General features: G+C 38.6%; 1 protein-coding gene across 3 annotated transcripts in view; it reads right to left on the reverse strand.

Moving 5' to 3' along the window:
- Nucleotides 1-351: 351 nt before the first annotated feature.
- The window catches only part of mfsd3 (major facilitator superfamily domain containing 3), a 42,480-nt gene continuing 21,776 nt past the window's right edge, over nt 352-21,055 (reverse strand). For 2 of the 3 annotated variants that reach the window (XM_022668245.2, XM_049470398.1), the window contains exons 4-6: nt 15,481-15,581; nt 11,924-12,033; nt 352-6,740 (exon numbers count right to left, since the gene is read on the reverse strand). In XM_022668245.2, coding sequence (XP_022523966.2) covers nt 6,537-6,740; nt 11,924-12,033; nt 15,481-15,581 — 415 coding nt within the window. In that variant the 3' untranslated portion in view covers nt 352-6,536. The remainder of the gene's footprint in view (nt 6,741-11,923; nt 12,034-15,480; nt 15,582-21,055) is intronic. The other variant, XR_007428845.1, reaches the window with a different exon arrangement.

The following is a 21,055-nucleotide window of genomic DNA, read 5'->3' on the forward strand; positions in this document are numbered from 1 at the left end:
TTCATAAGGTAGTTATGAATAAATAACTACCTTATGGTCCAGCGGGCTGGCTAAATGCTGCCACTATGATCAGGAGACCGCTGGTTCGAATCCTGTTCATGTAGCTTGCCATCAGAAAATCTTCAGATTAGAAACCTTAAAAAATGAAGCTGCCTGATTTTAACCAGTACATGTTTTGAACAGGTAGAGTTATTATATTAAAATATTAAAAATTAAGTTTAATTTGGAAGAGTTACAACAAGCAAATTGCACACATTCAGTGGAATGGCCCATAAAATTAATTGTTGAAAAGAAAAATTTGAAAGCAGAGTAAACACTTTTATTGAAGAAAAAAAACAGACAGAAAGAGTGTTTAAGTGTAATAATATTTTTATTCGTATATTTTGTGCAAGGCGTTGCTGGTATATCATAGAACGTGTGTACTGGTTTTGTGTGAATTCAAGGGAAACACAAAAACACACCATATAAGGAGAGCACCTGATATGGTAGTCTCATACAGCCCTAGGAAGCCTTAATTAACCACACTGATCAAACCATTCCATGCTGTTGATTCGTATGTAGTTAATCTGCACTGTTATTTTGAAATTATAAGTATTTATTTACCCTAAGTATAAATAAATTATGTTGTAATGTTTGTACCGTTTAGATGCAAAGCACCTCAATTCTGGCTTGTATCTCACATTTAGCAGGTTAAAGATTCTCCACAAGGGGGCGCCGAGCATAGTTAAATAGCCTGTGGTGCTTTGTAAAGACAGGGAAAGTGTTTATATGCACGTCATATATCCGATCACAAGTGTTTATCTGACAGAAAATCTGATCAATGCATTTGCATGAACTTAGGAAATCTGATCATTTGCAATCAGCCAATAAACTCACAGAATGAGATGCGACGTAAACATTTTTTAACAACACATCGAAATGCAATATGGACATACAGTTGGTAAAATATTCATTTGATCCCTGGCTGATTTTGTAAGTTTAGTACAAAAAGTTGAACCTTAAACTCCCTCCACATGTTTTCTTCTTCAGTGTTCTGGTTAAAGCAAGGAGGTTCTTATTTGAGATTATAAAGTACATACATCAGCTCTTCAATACGTCAATGTCTTCCTGGACTGTTAGCAAAGAAACATCCCAAAAGCTGAAGGTAATCTTGAAGTAATAATCATCATTTTTCTACCTCTAAACACGGCATAAAGAGTTGATGGTCTCATCTAAATACTTTACATTCTTCCAAGCCTTCTCTAAGTCATTCAGATGTTTACTGTTAAACGGTCCAAAACATGATTCTTCTTTAACAGAGGGACTTTACAGGCACTGCAGGACCTTAACCTATAATTGTGAAGCGTTTTACTAATGGTTTTCTTGATTGACTGTGCTTCCAGCTCCCTTGAGATCATTAATAATCTGAATTCTCAATTCAGTAGAGCTTCTTTTTCACTAAGCTTCACTAAGCAGGTCTACAATCTTGTTTGGGTCATCGTTGGACAACTCTTCGGTGTTATCCATAACGATCGAGAGATTTGACCCTTACATAACATGGTGAGAGTAAAAGTACTTTCTTAAAGGGACAAAACTAATTTGTGTGCCTTAGGGGTACATATCTGATCTGTGAGGGTCACACATTTTGCTAGTCAGTAGGGGATCAAATACTTATTTTTGTTAATATTGTTTTCTTTAGTTAAATTAAGATCATTAAATTAAATTAATTATACTGTTTATTTATTCATAAGGTAGTAAACTTTCAAAATCAGGAGAATCAAGGGGCTCCAAGTGGTCCAGCGGGATAAGCGCTGCCACTATGATCAGGAGACCACTGGTTCGAATCCTGTTCATGTAGCTTGCCATCAGCTACCAGAGCCCTGAGAGACCACAATTGGTCTTGCTCTTTCTGTGTGGGTACAGTAGATGGCGCTCTCTCTTTCCCCCTCATCACTTCTAGGGTGATCTGGATCAGCACAAGGCTGCGTCTTTGAGCTGATGTATCAGAACCGAGTCGCTGTGCTTTCCTCTAAGCGTTAGCGCTGTGATGCTGCTCGGTAATGCTACAGCATCAGCAGCAGTTCAAAAAGAGGCGGACTTTACTTGTATTGGAGGAGGCATGTACTGGTCTTAACCCTCCTGGTGTGGGGAGTCCTAATGAGTGGGTTGGGTAATTGGCGGTGTAAATATGGGAGAAAATGGGGAAAAAATTACAAATAAATTTTTGTCTAAGATCAAATAATTATTTTTCACACTGTATATCAGCTAGAAGATAAAATAATTAAAATCGAAATGTTTTAACACCAACTGGGTCTGTTTTTACTCCTGCACAGGCTTAACAAATAGCGAATACTAAATAAAAAATAAAAATAAAGAGAATTAAAATCCAATTCTTTTAATCAAATTACTCTAAACTAGGTATTAAAGCCACAGATAATAATATATACTCAAATATCTGCAGTAATCAGATTATAAAGTAATTTTTTTGAGTGCATGTAAACGCATTCACTGTCCATCTTTCCGCTGTTCATCTTTAAGGCCCCATAAAACACGTTAAAATTCAACAAATTCATAATCTATCATACACATCTGTACACGATGAATCTCCTGATGCTTTAACATAATAAACACAAGATGTAAAAAATTCCAGTTGGGAAAGATAATCATTTAAAAAAAAAAACACACACACATAAACAATCAAATAAATCCTAAAACAACTCTGCAGCCCTGTGCTACACATTCATATTGTTTCAGAATCAAAGTTAACAAATAAGACAATTGAACAAATTAAACAATGTTCAAAAAACTCGCCCGTCGTGTATCCAGCTAAATCATGGCTTCCGATGTCCATTGCATAATTGCTACCTGGCCTCTGCAAGCCTTCATTAATAGCAACAAACTATATTTTTGGCTAGTATTCAACAAGAAAACACAAGGAAATACAATGTACAGTTTTTGATTTAAACACTTTTAAATAATAAAAGTGAACATATTATTGCATCGTTGCATAGAAAATGCACATAAATGCATGAAGTGTTTCACATACAATATGAGTGAAAGCAAATCAGTGTGCTCCAAACCCATTGGCAAAAATAATGTACATCCGACACTTCTGATTTGTGCACAGTAATGAATATGACATACTTATCTAAAAATATTCGTTGTGGACAGAATTGTTCCTTTAAAAAAAAAAAAACTGCATTTGTTTTTGTTTTTTTATTTCTGTTAAATAGGGCTGGACGATACGGCCAAAGTATACATCACCATATAAAGCTCTTTATTTCGGTCAATGCAATATAATTGTAATATCGATAAATACAGTATAAATCCACCGCCTCTAGTAGCCTATAGTGAACTGATGGCAGCGTCTTCAGCATCCTGTAATGAAGCTCAGTCAGCAACAGATGCTTTAAATACTGTATATATTTTTTATAGACCAGTTTGAAGGATGTTCATGCACTTTTATTTGCCTAAAAATAAAAAACATATTTATAGAACATAGTCCCTACGATTTCAGGGAATTGTGATTACTCAAATATGTCATACATGTCATAGACAAAAACACAGAATTTAGATATTTAACCATATTTAGATCACAGGTTATAAAATAAAATAGTGCATCTCATCATTGAAAAGTTACTTTATTTCAGTAATTCAGTCCAAAATGTGAAACTTGTATATTATATAGATGTATTAAACACAGAGTGATCTATTTTAAATGTCTATTTCTTTTATTGTTGATGATTATCTCTTACAGCCAATGAAAACCCAAAAATCAGTGTCTCAGAAAATTTGAATATTATATAAGATCAATTGGTACTTTTGGCAGTTGTGGGCAGTGTGCCAAGTCCTGCTGGAAAATGAAATCTGCATCTCCATAAAAGTTATCAGCAGCAGAGAGAAGCATGGAGTGCTGTAAGATTTTGTGGGAAAACAAAACTGCACTGACTTTAGACTTGATAATAAAACACAGTGGATCAACACCAGCAGATGACATGTCTCTCCAAACCATCACTGATTGGTGGAAACTTCACACTAGACCTCGAGCAGTTTGGACTGTGTGTCTCTCCACTCTTCCTCCAGACTCTGATCCCTTCATTTACAAATGAAATGTAAAATTTACTGATGATCAGTGATGGTTTGGAGAGACATGTCATCTGCTGGTGGAGATGAAGAGATGAAGATTTCATTTTCCAGCAGGATTTGGCACACTGCCCACACTGCAGAAAGTACCAATAGGTCTTAAATAATATTCAAATTTTCTGAGACACTGATTTTTGGGTTTTTATTGGCTGTAAGCCATAATCATCAACAATAAATAAACACTTAAAATAGATCTCTCAGTTTGTTTAATACATCTATATAATTATAATGAGTTTCACATTTTGAACTAAATCACTTTTCAATAATATTCTAATATTTTGCGATGCACTAGTATTTTTAGTTTGTCCGTTATTTATCTATTGACTTGTAATTTGAACTTCTGCTTAATTCAGGTCTCAAAATCGATACTGAAATATTGTGTTAAAATGTGTTAAAAAATCATATTGTAGTATATAACAGTTACTGAAACACTTTGTATTGTGATGTATACTGAAATCCAGTTATCGTCCAGCCCTAGCCATAATGATTCGATGGACACAAGATTTAAGATCATAAGAAAATATACAAATTAAATTCAGAAACGATATATACAAATTGAAAATTCAAATTCCTGCACCATTACATCTTTACATATGTAGCTCTTTCATAATTCTATATTGTACCTTAATAAGAACTAAGAACACTGTGACACAGACATGACCTCATACCTACAGCATATCGCATATCATATCGCATATTCTATTCTGTACTTTAACTTCTATTCCGTTTCCTTACAGCTTAACTAGTACAACCTGAATTACTGTAATTTATTTAATAACAGGTCATTAAATTATTATACCTTGCTATGAAGTGCATTAATAAGCTGGCAGATCCGTTTTTGGCTCAGTTTAAACGGCTGCTGCTGCTGAGAAATACAGGAGGCTGTAGATTTCTCATGTTAGCAGTGTTGGGTTGCGGGGAGCGCTGTAGTTGTAGCTGTTGCTGTTGTTAATGTCTAGCTCTGATAAACGGGTGGTGCTGCAGTGGGATAAAGACGGGTGATGCCAGTCAGGGAGAAGCGTGACACTGTGGGGTTCAGTCTTTACCAGTTCTAACACACCAGTATATAATAGGGGTGTCACGATTTTGATATTTTATCGAAATCGATCAAATTATCTCATCGTCTCGAGCTTCGAAGTCAAAAAGAGGATTGACGATCCCTCCCTCTAAGCTACGCAAATGGCGCAGCACACTGTAGCCGACGCCGCGGACATTGTGACTGCTCAGAGAGCAGCTCTTTCTCCAGAGAATGTGAACATTCTTATCTTCTTAAAGAAAAACTTGAAAATATTAAAATAACAGTTGTTTTGTCTAGCCTCAAATATGTTAATAGTTTTGGTACCTTAAGGAGCATCTTTCTCTCAGATAAAGTTAATAATATATCTTTATTAAAGAAAAAAACTTCTCATTCTCAGGGACCGAAAAAGTCTTAAAGTTTTATTTTTCATGTTTAACTGTTATAGTAGGATAGAGTTCAGTTTGTTAAGGCTCTAATTGTTCTATTATTTTGTACATGACTGTTCCTGTATTTTTTATTATTTATTTTGTTATGTTGCACATTGCTGTTTTAATAGTGCACACTGCTGCTACCAAAAAAGCCCACTAGATGGCATTACATATGTATCTTAATTAAGTTATTTAAATTAGACCATTAGTGCCTAATGTGGTGTATTACAGATCACTTGTATCACTTTGCATCACTTATATCAAGCCCACCTTTTGAAATAAGATATTGTAAATTTAATGAATCAAACCAATGACTGACCATAGACTAATCTAAAACTGCCATAGACCTCTCTGCTGTAAAAAAAAAAGAGAAAAGAAAATCGAGAATCGAATCAAATCGAATCGTGACCCTAAAATCATGAAATAAAATCGAATCGAGGATTTAGAGAATCTAGTTCACTCAGACTGGCAGGTATTCTTCTTCTATTGAATCCCTGAAGATCATGAACAGCACCACCCTGTGAAGTTTCACAAAGTGAAGTGCTTTAGCTTGTGTAGCTGCTGGGTTTTCTTTAGAAAGAATTCTATCAGTCATTTTGATTTAATTAAGTTTGATTTTTAAGCTTTTCTCCCAAAAAGGGATTTTTATTATTATTGATTTCTGCTTAAAGCCCCCAGATCTTCTTAAACACACCTCAGAACATTCAAGAAACGTCTGACCGCACACAAACACACACACACACACACACTTACCTCTCCTGCCACACACACACACTACACACTGTGGGTGAAGCTACGTCCTGATTCTGCTCACACTCATTTATTTATTAATTTATCCATCATTACGGTCTGGTTATCTGCAGGTAAAGCTGATCACAGCAGCCGGTCTATCAGCTTTCTTTACATTAACACACACACACACACACACGCGCACACACCTCACTGTTCCTGCCTGCGGGTAAAGCTGATCACTGAGGCTGCCCTTTCAGCTGTTCCTTCAGTACCCCCGACTCCGTGGCGCTCCACACGTGCAGGGCGCTGCTGGAGGTGAGGAAGAGGAAGAGGAGGAAGGCTACGGGAAAGCCCACCGTGTCCACCATTCCTCCAGCCAGGGCGCTGAAGCTCAGCTTTCCCAGAACCTCCAGAGTAGCCAGGAAACTGTAGTGAGTGGCCTGAAACAGAAGAGGAGAAACACAGGGGTTGTACAGGGGTTGGACAATGAAACTGAAACACCTGGTTTTAGACCACAATAATTGATTGTGGTGACGGACAGTTCTGGTGGAAACAGGAGAGTTGAGGTGCACATTGAATTCTGCGTGATTTGTTCAGCCGTGGTTTTATGTTATTTTGGATACAATCCGGGTTAGCACCCGAACATCCCTTTCAGACAGCTTCCTCTTACAGCGTCCACAGTTAATCCTGTTGGATGTGGTTGGTCCTTCGTGGTGGTATCTCGCTGACATTACCCTGGATACCGTGGCTCTTGATGCATCACAAAGACTTGCTGTCTTGGTCACAGATGCTCCAGCAAGACGTGCACCAGTAATTTGTCCTCTTTTGAACTCTGGTATGTCTCCCATAATGTTGTGTGCATTGCAATATTTAGAGCAGAACTGTGCTCTTACCCTGCTAATTGAACCTTCACACTCTGCTCTTACTGGTGCAATGTGCAATTAATGAAGATTGGCCAACAGGCTGCTCCAATTTAGCAACTAGAAGCGAATGTAATTTTTTTCCAATATCGTGCAGCCCTGCTCTTTATCATGTTTTACTACACCTAAAAAAATTCTATTTTACACCAGAGTTTTTCTTTAACTTAATCTAAGTTAATAAAGGCAGGAGAACTTTTGGGTGGGTATGAGTTACTCCACAGTAGCTGAGAACAATTCAAATATTTGCATTACAATGCCTCCTGTTCCTCCAGGACTTGAAAGTAATATTCAGATGATTTTTTCATACTAGGGCTGCAAACATTTTCTGATTTTTATTTCTGAAAGCTGTAGATATAATCGTGCATCATGTCTTGCAAATATATCAGTACAGTGCATTTCATGCATTTTTAAATTTTAACCAAATCCTGCCTCGTTACAGAGCATAGCGAGACAGAACGGAGCGAGGGAGAACTAGACGAATAAAAACGCATCGCAAATCACGCTCTGAGCACACAGCCACTTCTACAAAGTGCAGTATCACACAGTGAGCTGGGCTAGGTGTTTTCATGTGAGGGCCTTCACACAGCCCCTGCGCGAGAGAGAGAGAGAGAGAGAGAGAGAGAGAGGGAGGGCTTGATGACTGAAACACTAACCAGCACTCTTCCATTTACAGCATTACTGAAGCCGAGAGCGCGATGGCTGCTCCCGCTCACACAGTGCTGCCGCTGGAGTTAAGTGAGGTACTTTTATTCCTGCAGACTTGTTTAAGGTGTTCCGTTTCTGTCTCCGGGGCTTTTCTCAAGCACTCACAGTATCGGCTTTCCGCCACCCAATACCACCTTAAGAACACAAGCGGACGAACAAACAAACACACATGCACAAACACTGCGCACACTCATACCTAACAAAATACAGCATTAATACCACGCCATTCAACTACACACTGATAACTCAACTCAACTCAACTCCACATCTCCCTATCATTTGCCCGGTTTTAAAAGAGCACCTGTTGGAGAGATTCACAATTTTAATACTCCTAGTAGCGCTTCGTTGTCCCCATCATTAACTTCACTGCAGCAAAGACAAATATAACTGTCTGTATGTGGTCTGGACTGGGTTTGGAACAAACTACAGATTTTGCATTAGATATATTGTATTTTATTGCTTTTGTTTGGTACATTATCGATATTTGCAGAAGTGCTGGGCGGTATGGCCAAAAATAAAAATATATCCCTGTATTTTAAGATTCTGACGGTTTTGTGGTATATCACGTCTTCATTTTTCTTATTTTTTAAATTAATTAATTTATTTATTTTTGCATGACTGGGCTTTAATATAGGTTTCTGAGTTACTGAACTGCATGGACGAAATTTTGATTTCAGAGGTGGGGGGGGACACAAATGGCTTGAGGACATGAGAGCGACAGCCGTGGCGGCAGAGCCAGTGGATGAGCTTGTGGGTAGTCTAAAGGGAAACTGGATTCCGCTTGAGTGGTAGTTTTCTGCTTGGTCCTAGTGCTTGATCAGTCTCTATTTAATATAGCGTCATTTTTTTTTTTTTTTTTTTTTTTTTTATAATTTTATTTCTGATTTTCCCCCATTTTCTCCCAATTTGGTTATCCAAATCCAATCCTACCCCTTTTGTGCGTCCCCATCAACAGTGGCACCTGCGACCCTTGGAGGATATGGACGAGTACACACCTCCTCCGACACGTGTGAATGCAGTCTGCTGCTGATTAATCATTGGCTGAGCAGCTAGCACGCTCGGAGGAAAGCACAACGGCTAGGTTCTGATTCATCTGCTCACAGACGCCTCGTGCCGCTCACAGAGCGCCATCTACCCACCCGGAGGGAGCAGGGCCAATTGTGCTCCCTCTGAGCGCCGGCAGCTTGATGGTAAAGCTGCATGAGCGGGGGTTCAAACCTGCGACCTCCCGCTCATAGTGGCAGCGCTTTAAACCACTGGACCACTCGGCACCCTTAACATTGCTTTTTAACCGTAAAAACTGTGCGGGACCAAAACTGGCTTTCGAACAATAGAACTTAAAAAGAGATACGCCTAAAACTTTAACACGCCTTACTTCCATAAACACCACAAATGGTCATAGAATACTCAATGTTTAAGTATTCAAAAGAGATATTTCTCAAAAGCTCTATTGCACAAGTAAGACACAAGTTTAGTATCAGTTTAGAATATGTTATTATTAAAGCCTTTAAAGGCATTACAGTACTAAAATCCGACACACTGCCCTTCTATCTCCAGTTAACAAACAAATTCAGTTTGGTGTGCATAAAAATTATTCTTCAAGCTACAGCCAGGTATAGAACATAACAGCACACAAATAGTGCGCCACAGCCATGGAAACAGGCGAACTGGACATTATTCTCCTGAACAGGTAATCACTGAGCTTCAGTAAAGTTGCTAACCACTGTGTGTCAATCTGGATTCTCATTCACAGCTTCACATTTGGGGAGGAGCAGGTTAGGCAGAAAATTCTATCCAGTGTTTGGAAAGTTAACCCGTGCTCATATTTAGTACTGATTGTTCCTTTATTATTATTTGTTATTTCAGAACAGATTTATTATGTAGTATTATTATGTTCTAGTTTTACATTTTTATACATTTAAACCAGATTCATATCAATTAAGCTTGCACATATATACACACACACACATTTCCGCTGTATCCTTATCTTCTTATAAAGCACATTGTACACGTGTTTAAACAGAAAGGTGCTATATAAACAAAGTATTATTATTTGTATCATCATTATTTTAAAAATATATGCTTTTTAGGATGATTGGCGGGCGCTGAAGAAAGTGTCTGTAGTTTTATCTCTGGTGATGAGTTGATCTGAAAGGGAAGAGAACACTCGGAGCTGACAGTGCGGAGCCGGTGACTGACACTTGAATGGGCGTCCCGTGCCCTCTGAAGTTCCCCTGTTATGACAGGCAGGTGAGAGCGGGACGAGGGCTGACAGACCCGCGTCTGGATTCAAACGCACACAGTCCCAAAATCGCTCTCGCGCCGAGCCTCACGCCGAGCTAACGCTAACTCGCGCTAATGCCCGCTGTAAACTCGCTCGTCATCTCCACCCGACAGCTCGACAGGGCATTCGCTCTTTCACACTCCTCATTTAATATGGAGAAGAGTGACAAACAGATATTTTGGCTTCCTACAGAGGGAGGCCTCAGAGCTGATCTGACACCAGCTAAAGGAGGAGCACAGAGAGAGGGAGGAACTCCTTTCATCTCCTTTTAGTGAGACAGAAGACTCTAAAATTCTAGGATCAGGGAAAAAAAAAAACACTCTGTTACATGATCATGACGTTCTTTTCACAAAATAACTCTATTCCTACCAATTTCAGTCTCTTTCAGAATAAGCCGTTTAAGGGCTCTGCCACTTTTATGCAAATAAGCTGTGGCTGGCCATACCCTATGTATACGCTAAGCATTTACGTTTATGTTAGTGTTAATGTGCTAAATGGCAAAACACATACAAGCTTGTTCCCGCCTAACTGTAACATAAGCACAAAATCTCGTCTGCTGACTTGCCACGGACAGTAGGTACGGATCCCTCCCTCAGACGAAGTCTGCTGGCTAATCAAATGCACACAGTCCCAAAATTACTCTCACTGTGAGCCTCACGCCTCTGGCAGGGCTCTGCCACTTTTATGCAAATAAGCTGTTGCTGGCCACACCCTATGTATACGCTGAGCATTCACCAAATTTTATTGTTAATGTGCTAAATGGCAAAAAACACATACTAGCTTGTTCACGCCTAACTGTGATATAAGCACAAAATCTCGTCTGCTGACTTGCCACGAACAGTAGGTACAGATCCCTCCCTCATTCAAAGTCTGCTGGCTAATCAAATGCACACAGTCCCAAAATTGATACCGGTTCTAATACGATACTTTTAATTTGGTTTCAATAACCAAACAATACTTTTGCGATAACTTTTTCTAAACTGTAACTAAAAATACCAAAAAAAAAAAAAAAATCCTAATAATTATATATGTTTTATTTAACATTAGTAATCTTATACCGTCATCATGAGATGCTCCATCTTTCTGGATCTTGTTGGAACAAACAGTGAGCATGTTTGTGGCGCTTTATTATAGACAAAATTACTGCTTGTGCTTAAACTACAAATCTTTTTCTAATGCATATTACTTTATGCACCTGACACCAGCTAAAATCCCCTTTTAGTGAGACAGAAGATTGTAAAATTGAGCTAGAATCAGGGAAACACTCTGCAACATGTCCATGAAGTTCTTTTCACAAAATCACTCTCACAAAAAGAAATCTCAACAGCTCTATTCTCCACGGTGTCAGTCCTTTTCAGAGTGAGCACTTTTACGTGCCACTTTTATGCAAATAAGCTGTTGCTGGCCACACCCCATTTATACGCTGAGCATTTACCATGTTATTTTAAGCTTGTGCCAAATGGCAAAACACGAATAAGCTAGTTCATGCTTAACTACTGTAGACACAGATCCCTCCTTCAGACAAAGTCTGCTGGCTAAACCTGCTGTCAGCTGGCGCATAGTGCTTGGACCCAGATGATTGCAGGGAAGGTCATGACGAACAGTGTTACTCTATTCATAATAATATTTTGGGGATAGAAGGAATAAGTATTGTATGCTAAATGAGTGTGGAGAGATTTGAATGTTAGTGAGACTGGAGATGATGATGATGTACCTGGATGCTTTCTTCAGCTCTTTGAGTGCAGTTCATCATGGAGGTGAAGGTCAGGGTGGTGATGAGACCTGCTATGAAGTGCTGCACGCTCAAACTCAATACAGACATCCCTGTAACAGAGCAAAAACACACACACAAACATTATTATTATTATTATTATTACAGATTAATACTGAAGTCATCCAGACTATGAAGAATAAGGAAACAAAAACATGTTCAACAAACCAGACTATGTTTTAGATTTTAGATTCCTCAAAGTTGCACCTCTTGCTTAGATGACAGTTTTGTGCATCTCTGCTGCTGGATTTTCTCAGGCAGTTTTAGGAGGTACCTGGAATGTTCAGCTTTCAGTTAACAGCTGTGCTGAACTCAAGAGTTAACTACTTGAATTTCTTGTCTCTTAATAAAGTGTTTGAGAGCATCAGTTAAAGTAAAGTAGTGAAGAGGTGGAGTTACAGGTATACAGTGAATAGTGAATATTTGAGTAATGTTCTAATCCAGATTATGAGAAGCAAGAACTACTCAACTAAATAAAGAATAAAAGGTCAGTCAATCAGAAACATTTCGAGAACTTTGAAAGTATCCTCTAGTACAGTCACCGCAAAGATCAATAAATACGTTATGATGAAACTGGCTCTCATCAGGACCACCCCCAGGAAAGGAAGAGCAAGAGATTTTCTGGGAAATCACTGCTATACTGACTTCAGACTTGATAATAATAGAACACAGTGGATCAACACCAGCAGATGACATGTCTCTCCAAACCATCACTGATCATCAGTAAATTTTACATTTCATTTAAAGGAAATCAAGGGAACAGAGTCTGGAGGAAGAGTGGAGAGACACACAGTCCAAACTGCTCGAGGTCTAGTGTGAAGTTTCCACCAATCAGTGATGGTTTAATGGAGAGACATGTCATCTGCTGGTGTTGATCCACTGTGTTTTATTATCAAGTCTAAAGTCAGTGCAGTTTTGTTTTCCTGCAAAATCTTACAGCACTTCATGCTTCCCTCTGCTGCTGACAACTTTTATGGAGATGCGGATTTCATTTTCCAGCAGGACTTGGCACACTGCCATTAGAACAATGGACAAAAGAAGGTTTTCATTGGCTGTAAGCCATAATCAAAATCATCAACAATACAATAAACTCTTAAAATAGATCACTCTGTGTTTAATACGTCTATATAATATATGAGTTTCACATTTTTAACTGAATTAAAGTAACTTTTCAATGATTTCTTTTTATTTAATGCACTTGTCGGTACATATAGTATATACATACACATTAATGTTTTGTTATTACTGATAAAAACAGGACATTTATCAGAACATTCTGCTTTATTAAGGTTTCCATCACATTGTCTATAATATTGTATATCAGCATTTCTCTCACACATATCGAGAGATGAGTTCTTTATTCGTATCACTCAGCAGCGGGCTTCCGGACCCCCACTCCGATCAACTTTGCCTAACAAGACTTCTCCATTACTAATCCAGAACCCACAGACGTGCAGATCAGAAACGCTCACTCATACAATATTGAGAAATATTTTCAGCAAGATTTTTGCTTTTTTTTGCGGAGGGGTGGAGATGGGACGCAGATAGTAGCTTTGAGGGAGAGAGAGCGCGCGAGAGAGAGAGAGAGAGAGCGTGCGAGACAGAACTCATCAAACACACATGCTGACAAAAAAAAAAAGAACCTGACTAAAAAGCCACCACTTCGGGGGAAGCAGTGGGGAAAAAAGAAGCCAGGAAAAAAAAAAACACACACACAAAAGTAAGGCAGCTAAAACCCTGAGCTTTTCTCCACATATTCTCTTTTTATTGTCATTAAATAAACATCCGAAAAGCTGCGGCGGTGGCAGAGAGAAAGAGAGAGAGAGAGAGAGAGAAAGAAAGTGACGGGAGTCGAGAGCGGGGGGTTATTCATTTATCAAAGCGAACAGCGAGAAGACTCAAGGAAAAACAGGAGGAAGCGACGGAAACCTCCATTACCGAGCAGAGCTGGGAGACAGGAGAAAATGTTTGACACGACTTCAGTATGATCTGCTTCATACGCCTCCTGCAGAAATACTGTCTGCCTGAGTGCTGCTGCTTACCGCGCCGGCTCCATACGCCGGCGTTTTAGGTGTAAATGTAAAACCTGGGGGTGAAAAGTAATACACTTTTAAATCCACTAAAAAAATTCAATGTAAAGAAACAAAGCGAGGTTAGGTCGTCTTCATTCAACACGCAGCAGCTGTGAATAAATCTACACTACTCTACAGCTCCTGAGAGAATGTATTCTTTTAGTTAGAGCCCTCTAGCATATCTATAAATTAGGGCTGCACAATATGTCTGTTTGGAATGTCCTGGAGAAGAAAGTCATCACTGGTGTATTAAGTAACAGATGTTAAACAGGCAGAACAAAGAAAACAGCAACAGCAGCAACAACCTCCAGAGGGCAGGGATGAGGGTACCACTACATATACAGTCATATGAAAAAGTTTGGGCACCCCTATTAATCTTAATCATTTTTAGTTGTAAATATTTGGGTGTTTGCAACAGCCATTTCAGTTTGATATATCTAATAACTGATGGACACAGTAATATTTCCGAATGTGCAATATGCATTAAACCAAAATTTGACCGGTGCAAAAGTATGGGCACCCTTATCATTTTATTGATTTGAATACTCCTAACTACTTTTTACTGACTTACTGAAGCACAAAATGGGTTTGGTAACCTCATTGAGCTTTGAACTTCATAGCCAGGTGTATCCAATCATGAGAAAAGGTATTTAAGGTGGCCAATTGCAAGTTGTATCTCCTCTGAAGAGTGGCATCATGGGCTCATCAAAACAACTCTCAAATGATCTAAAAACAAAGATTGTTCAACATAGTTGTTCAGGGGAAGGATACAAAAAGTTGTCTCAGAGATTTAACCTGTCAGTTTCCACTGTGAGGAACATAGTAAGGAAATGGAAGACCACAGGGACAGTTCTTGTTAAGCCCAGAAGTGGCAGGCCAAGAAAAATATCAGAAAGGCAGAGAAGAAGAATGGTGAGAACAGTCAAGGACAATACACAGACCTCCTCCAAAGAGCTGCAGCTTCATCTTGCTGCAGATGGTGTCACTGTGCATCGCTCAACAATACAGCGCACTTTACACAAGGAGAAGCTGTATGGGAGAGTGATGCAAAAGCACAAAAAGCAAAAGCACACCTCAGGTGACTCTGTTCCAAATATTTAGATGATTAAGATTAATAGGGGTGCCCAAACTTTTTCATATGACTGTATTTTCTTTCATTTATTATTATTTTTTTTCATTTTACTCCCTTTTTTCCTTTATATAAGATACGTGCCAGGAAATCAGACACAAGGTGGATAAGGAGTTCAGCAAAATTACAACCTCCAGAAACAGGTCAGGAGTTCATGCAGGGGTTGCAGTCATGAAGCTAATTACTAATCCGGCGGTCTGGGAGGAGAACCATCATCGAGACCTTTATGTACACTGCCAATAACCCTGACACATTTCTGAAGGTCTGCTGGTGCCACTGTGTGTGTGTGTGTGTCTCACCTTTCATCAGTGGTGAAGGTTCCAGAACTGTGAGCAGGGAACACTGGAACACCATGCTGATGGTCCGGATCACGAATACTCGCCTCATCAACAAACCAATGCTGCAAAAACACACAGAAATAAAAAATATGAGCCATTTTAGCCAAATAAAAGAAGCTTTATTCATCATTAATGTTACCAATGATATTGTGGAAAGTAATTTTTTTTAGTCTGTTGCAATAACTATTTTTGTTTGGAAAATATACTGGCCCAAATTGTATGAGATAAAAAAATATAGTCATTTTAAGACCATTTATGCTACTGACATAATATATATATATATATATATATATATATATATATATATATATATATATATATATATATTATGACCTAGTCTTAGAGTCTCTGTAAAATGCCAAATCCACCGGAGATCCTATATAAACATATAGTTACACACATAGGTCAGTCATCCAGGTCCAGAAAAAATTCACACCAGGGATTTGTTGGCTGAGCCACAGCAGAGTTGCCCTGGGGCAGTTGGTACAAAACCCCAGGTTAGATTTTTAGTGTTAAAATTCTGTTTAGTGTAAACAGAACGGTTCTAAACATACACCTACCTATCTCAATTGTACTTGGCTGGTGGTGTTTCATAGACAAATTCTAACCATTTGTTTCTTAGCTCTGAATTACTGGGTAAATTATATAAACACTGATGTGTTATTCGCACAAATAACACAGGAATTAATTGCCATGCTGCTCCTAGCGCTGTTAGCTCCTATCTGACAAGACGTGGGCAGGGCCATGAATACTAATTTACGGGTTGACATGATGTAGACACGGTGCTTTTCGCCTACTTTTTCTGAATATTTTCTTTTACTAGTTACTGCAGACAATGGAGGTTGAGAAAGAGTTTCATGTGCAGCATCATAAACAACTCAGAGAAACCTACTGTATTCCACAAAGAATAAGAACAAGTGGATTTTAGTGGATGAAGGGGGGGGGACAACAACTTTTCAGCATTCTGTGTTAAAGCAGTTTCACACTGCACAGATATACAGATATACAGACTGAAACACAGAATCTTCTCATTACATATTTACTTTCTTGCTCTTGCACCAGACAGCTCTGACCAATCAGAGAAGACCATGTGCTCGCTTGGTTTATTGGTGCGCATTATGGTGCACAGTTTAGCTTTGTGCCTGTGTGAAACCAAACCAAACAGAGGGAGAAACGCTCCAAATAAATTAACTCATCAACTGATCTGCACTATAGAAACCAAAAACAGGTGTGAAAACACCCTAAAACTGCTGAATTAGTGATTTAAACATTACATTAAATGTAGAAGGGAAAACTCTCGACCTCTAAACGTAAGTGAAATGTATATAAATTTACTAAAATGAGACTTGAAAACTTGTTTAACTACTCTAGCAGGCTCTGGTAACACAGAGTGAGCGACTCAAATTGTACAAATTGGAAATGGAAAGATGCTCCAGATGTGATCAAATGACTTAAATTGCCATTATGATCTACAGTATGAAACAAAACCAATAAAGGAATTACTTAGAGCTGGGCAATAAATCGATTTTATCGGTTCGGACGTAGACCAAACAGGTCCTCGGTGTGAGGTGTGTTTAAACCGATTGCTTCTAAATGAAGCAGCACGACAAATTTATATTTATGAGAAAAGATCATCTTATTTTATAGAACACTGGCACTTATTTAAAAGCTTTGTTTTGCAATGCAAGCCCAATGGGGAAAAAGTATTTACTTAATAGTATATTAAATTGTACTTGTATTCTATTTTGTAAATTTTAACAAAAAGGGCATAATTTTATTACTTTATTTGTTTTTTGACGGTGTGTTTATTTATTTATTTATATTTTAAGTTTGAGGGTGCATTGTGTCAGTACCTAAGCTATGTTGGAGGAAGCTTTCGAAAAGTTAGTAGATGTTCTCACTGTTTACAAATGTTTTTTTTTTTTGCTTGTTTCTGGTTGCACTTTAACCACAAAGGGAACTTTTAAGTGAAAACTAAATAAATAAAAACTAGTTTTTAACCATTTTTTTAATCATCTTTAATAAGATTTTTAGTAGGGGAAAAATCGATTTAAATCGAAAATATCGCCCAGCTCTAGAATTACTCCAAGAATGTAGACTTTAGGGTAATGAGAGCAAAAAGACAGCAACACACAAGAAGTAAAGAAATGCATCTCTCACAAACATGCGCACGTTTTTCCTCAGACAGTCTAATTGATTCCCTGTTAGCAGTTTAAGAGCCTCCTGGTGTGCTTGCTTCACGGCATAATCAATAACACAACAAGATCCACAGACACTGGCTGATTAGACTGGCTCTAATTAGTGACCATCAGATGCCACACACACCCTTACACACACACACACACACACACACACTATTATTTCCTCGTGCCAATCAGAGCACCCAGTGGACCCTGTCAATCACACACACACACACACATACCCGAAGCCCCCCAGGGGCACAGGAAGTGAGTGAATGTGAGGGTGCGTGCACTGAGGGGTGAGGGTTATCGAGGGCCAGTCTGGGTTGCCAGAGTCGGTCACTGGAATTTACAGCCCATAGCTGCCAAATTGCAGTAATTAATAACTGACCAGTTGACCAAGTACTACTCTAGCAGGCTCTGGTAACACTGACTGAGAGAATATTTGCTAAAATGATCTAAATTGCCATTATGATCTACAGGGGTTGGACAATGAAACTGAAACACCCGTCTCATTTTAGTGTGGGATTTTAGGTTTTATGGCTAAATTGTAGCAGCCTGGTGGCCAATCTTCATTAATTGCACATTATTGCACCATTGCAAGAGCAGAGTGTGAAGGTTCAATTAGCAGGGTAAGAGCACAGTTCTGCTCTAAATATTGCAGTGCACACAACATTTTGTGTGACACACCAAAGTTCAAAAGAGGACAAATTGTTGGTGCACGTCTTGCTGGAGCATCTGTGACCAAGACAGCAAGTCTTTGTGATGCATCAAGAGCCACGGTATCCAGGGTAATGTCAGCATACCACCAAGAAGCACCAATCACATCCAACAGGATTAACTGTGGACGCTGTAAGAGGAAGCTGTCTGAAAGGGATGTTCGGGTGCTAACCCAGATTGTATCCAAAATAACATAAAATGTGCACCTCAACTCTCCTGTTTCCACCAGAACTGTCCGTCACCACAATCAATTATTGTGCTCTAAAACCAGGTGTTTCAGTTTTATTGTTCAACCACATGTATTTACCACCGAACAATTTTAGTTTAAAAACATTTGGTCCATCTCTTGTCTGACAGACAAACAATAGAAAAAAACTGAAAAAAAATTCAATTTTACACCAAATTACTCCTATAGGTGAATGCAATTCAGGTTCATTATCAAAGCTTTGGCTCCTAAACACAAATCCCATAATAATGCTGGTTCTGCTCATGAGGTTAAGTCTGCGTCCCTCGTCTGAACTGAAAGGTCTAGTTATAGTGAAAGGCCACAGAACGTCAGGTTGGGTTAGTGTCAAGAGCAGGAGAAATGGCGGCGGCTCGACGGAGGCTGTGCTTGGACGGGCAGTCGAATCAGATTTAGCTTTTCACATGTCTGACGTGTGTGTGATCGTTTCCTTTAAATGTTCAGGAAAGACGGCACAGACTGGAATAGAGGGACAGATGGGAGGAAAAGACCAATATTAAAGGTCCAGAAGATTATGAGGAGAAATGAGAACAAAATACCATATTTTCACAAATCAAGCATTTAATATATACAGCTCTGGAAAAAAAGATTTTACCAAATTGAAAACCTCTGGAATATAATCAAGAGGAAGATGGATGATCACAAGCCATCAAACCACCAAACTGAACTGCTTGATTTTTTGCACCAGGAGTAAAGCAGCATAAAGTTATCCAAAAGCAGTGTGTAAGACTGGTGGAGGAGAACATGATGCCAAGATGCATGAAAAAAAATGTGATTAAAAACCAACCAGGGTTATTCCACCAAATATTGATTTCTGACTCTTAAAACTTTATGAATATGAACTTGTTTTTTTTTGCATTATTTGAGGTCTGAAAATAAATGCTCTAAAAAAATTGCAAATTGGAATTTGGGAGAAATGTTGTCTGTAGTTTATGGAATTAAACAACAATGTTCATTTTACTCAAACATAAACCTATAAATAGCAAAATCAGAGAAACTGATTCAGAAACTGAAGTGCTCCCTTCATTTTTTCCTGAGCTGTGTGTATATATAGTACCAGTCAAAATGAAGAAAAACATATGGAATTATTTACAAAACAAAAAAGTGCTAAAAAAAAAAATAATAATAATAAATAATAAAAATATCTTTTATATTTTAGATTTTTTAAAGTAGCAACTCTTGCTTAGATGATCAGTTTTGCACATCTCTGCTGGATTTTCTCAGTCAGCTTTATGAGGTAGCGTCACCTGGAATTCAGGCTTTGAGTTAACAGCTGTGCTGAACTCAAGAGTTAATTACTTGAATTTCTTGTCTCAACATACTGTTGCTGAACCCAAACCTGCAGACCAACTGCAGCATCAACCCCACATCATTTACTCACTTACATCCAGGTGGAGACTTCTTTTTTTTTTACCATTTTTTTTTGCCAGGCTGTGCACATTTAGTTAATACAAGGTGGTTGTAAGGTGATAAAATGTCGAGATTTAATGGCTATGCAAAATACTTTTGCAAGACACTGCACCAGTGGAGATGAAAGGTTAAGACAATATAATGAGAAAGAGTGAGAATAAAGGATTATGGATAAAAGAGAGAGACAGTTATACAGAAAACAAGAGAAAAACAAGAGAAAAAAGGACTGAATGAGGCAAATTAAGAAACAAGAGACAAAAAGAACGAGAAAACAAGATATAAAGAAGCCCAAAGAGATAAGAAACCAGAAAAAAGAGACGTACAAATAAAAAAGAGAGATAAAACAGAGACATAAAGAAAGAGTGAGATTCTGGTTGCAGTATCACGTGCAGTAGGCCGATAAAGCTGGCCGATCTCAGATTGCTGATGGCCATCGGTGTACGGGGGGGGTCAGTCTTTGGCCACTCGAGCGCTTCAGATGGGGATCGGGATAAGTGTCCAAATTAGCTTTTAGCAGCCCCAAACGGACAACAGCCGAAACCCAATCTGTGGGAAGCCGAGGACTGAATGAGCAACTGTGTGAAACACACCTTCTCACTCCATTCAGAGAGAGAGAGAGAGAGAGAGAGAGAGAGAGAGAGAGAGAGATACAAATTACTTTACACTTCTCAACACACACTCTCTGACAGAGGACACACTACCTCCTTCTATCAGCGGGCGTTTTGCACGGGTTTCCATTTCCAAGCACAAGAGAGAGGAAAAACTCAAGATCAAATTCTGCCCAACGTATTCCACAGCCAGCCTTGAACTTTAGCTCAGAATAAAGCAGAACTGGTCAAAAGTCTGGATAAAAAAAAAAAAAATTACATTTTAGTTTTCACCCCTATTTTTCAATTCCAGTGTTTCCAAAACGTCTATGAATTTTTCAGATCAAATATTCCGAATTAACACACTATAAGCCGCACTTAAAATCCTTCATTTT

Source organism: Astyanax mexicanus, chromosome 22 (genome assembly GCF_023375975.1).
Source record: "Astyanax mexicanus isolate ESR-SI-001 chromosome 22, AstMex3_surface, whole genome shotgun sequence".
In the NCBI taxonomy this organism is placed as follows: domain Eukaryota; kingdom Metazoa; phylum Chordata; class Actinopteri; order Characiformes; family Acestrorhamphidae; genus Astyanax; species Astyanax mexicanus.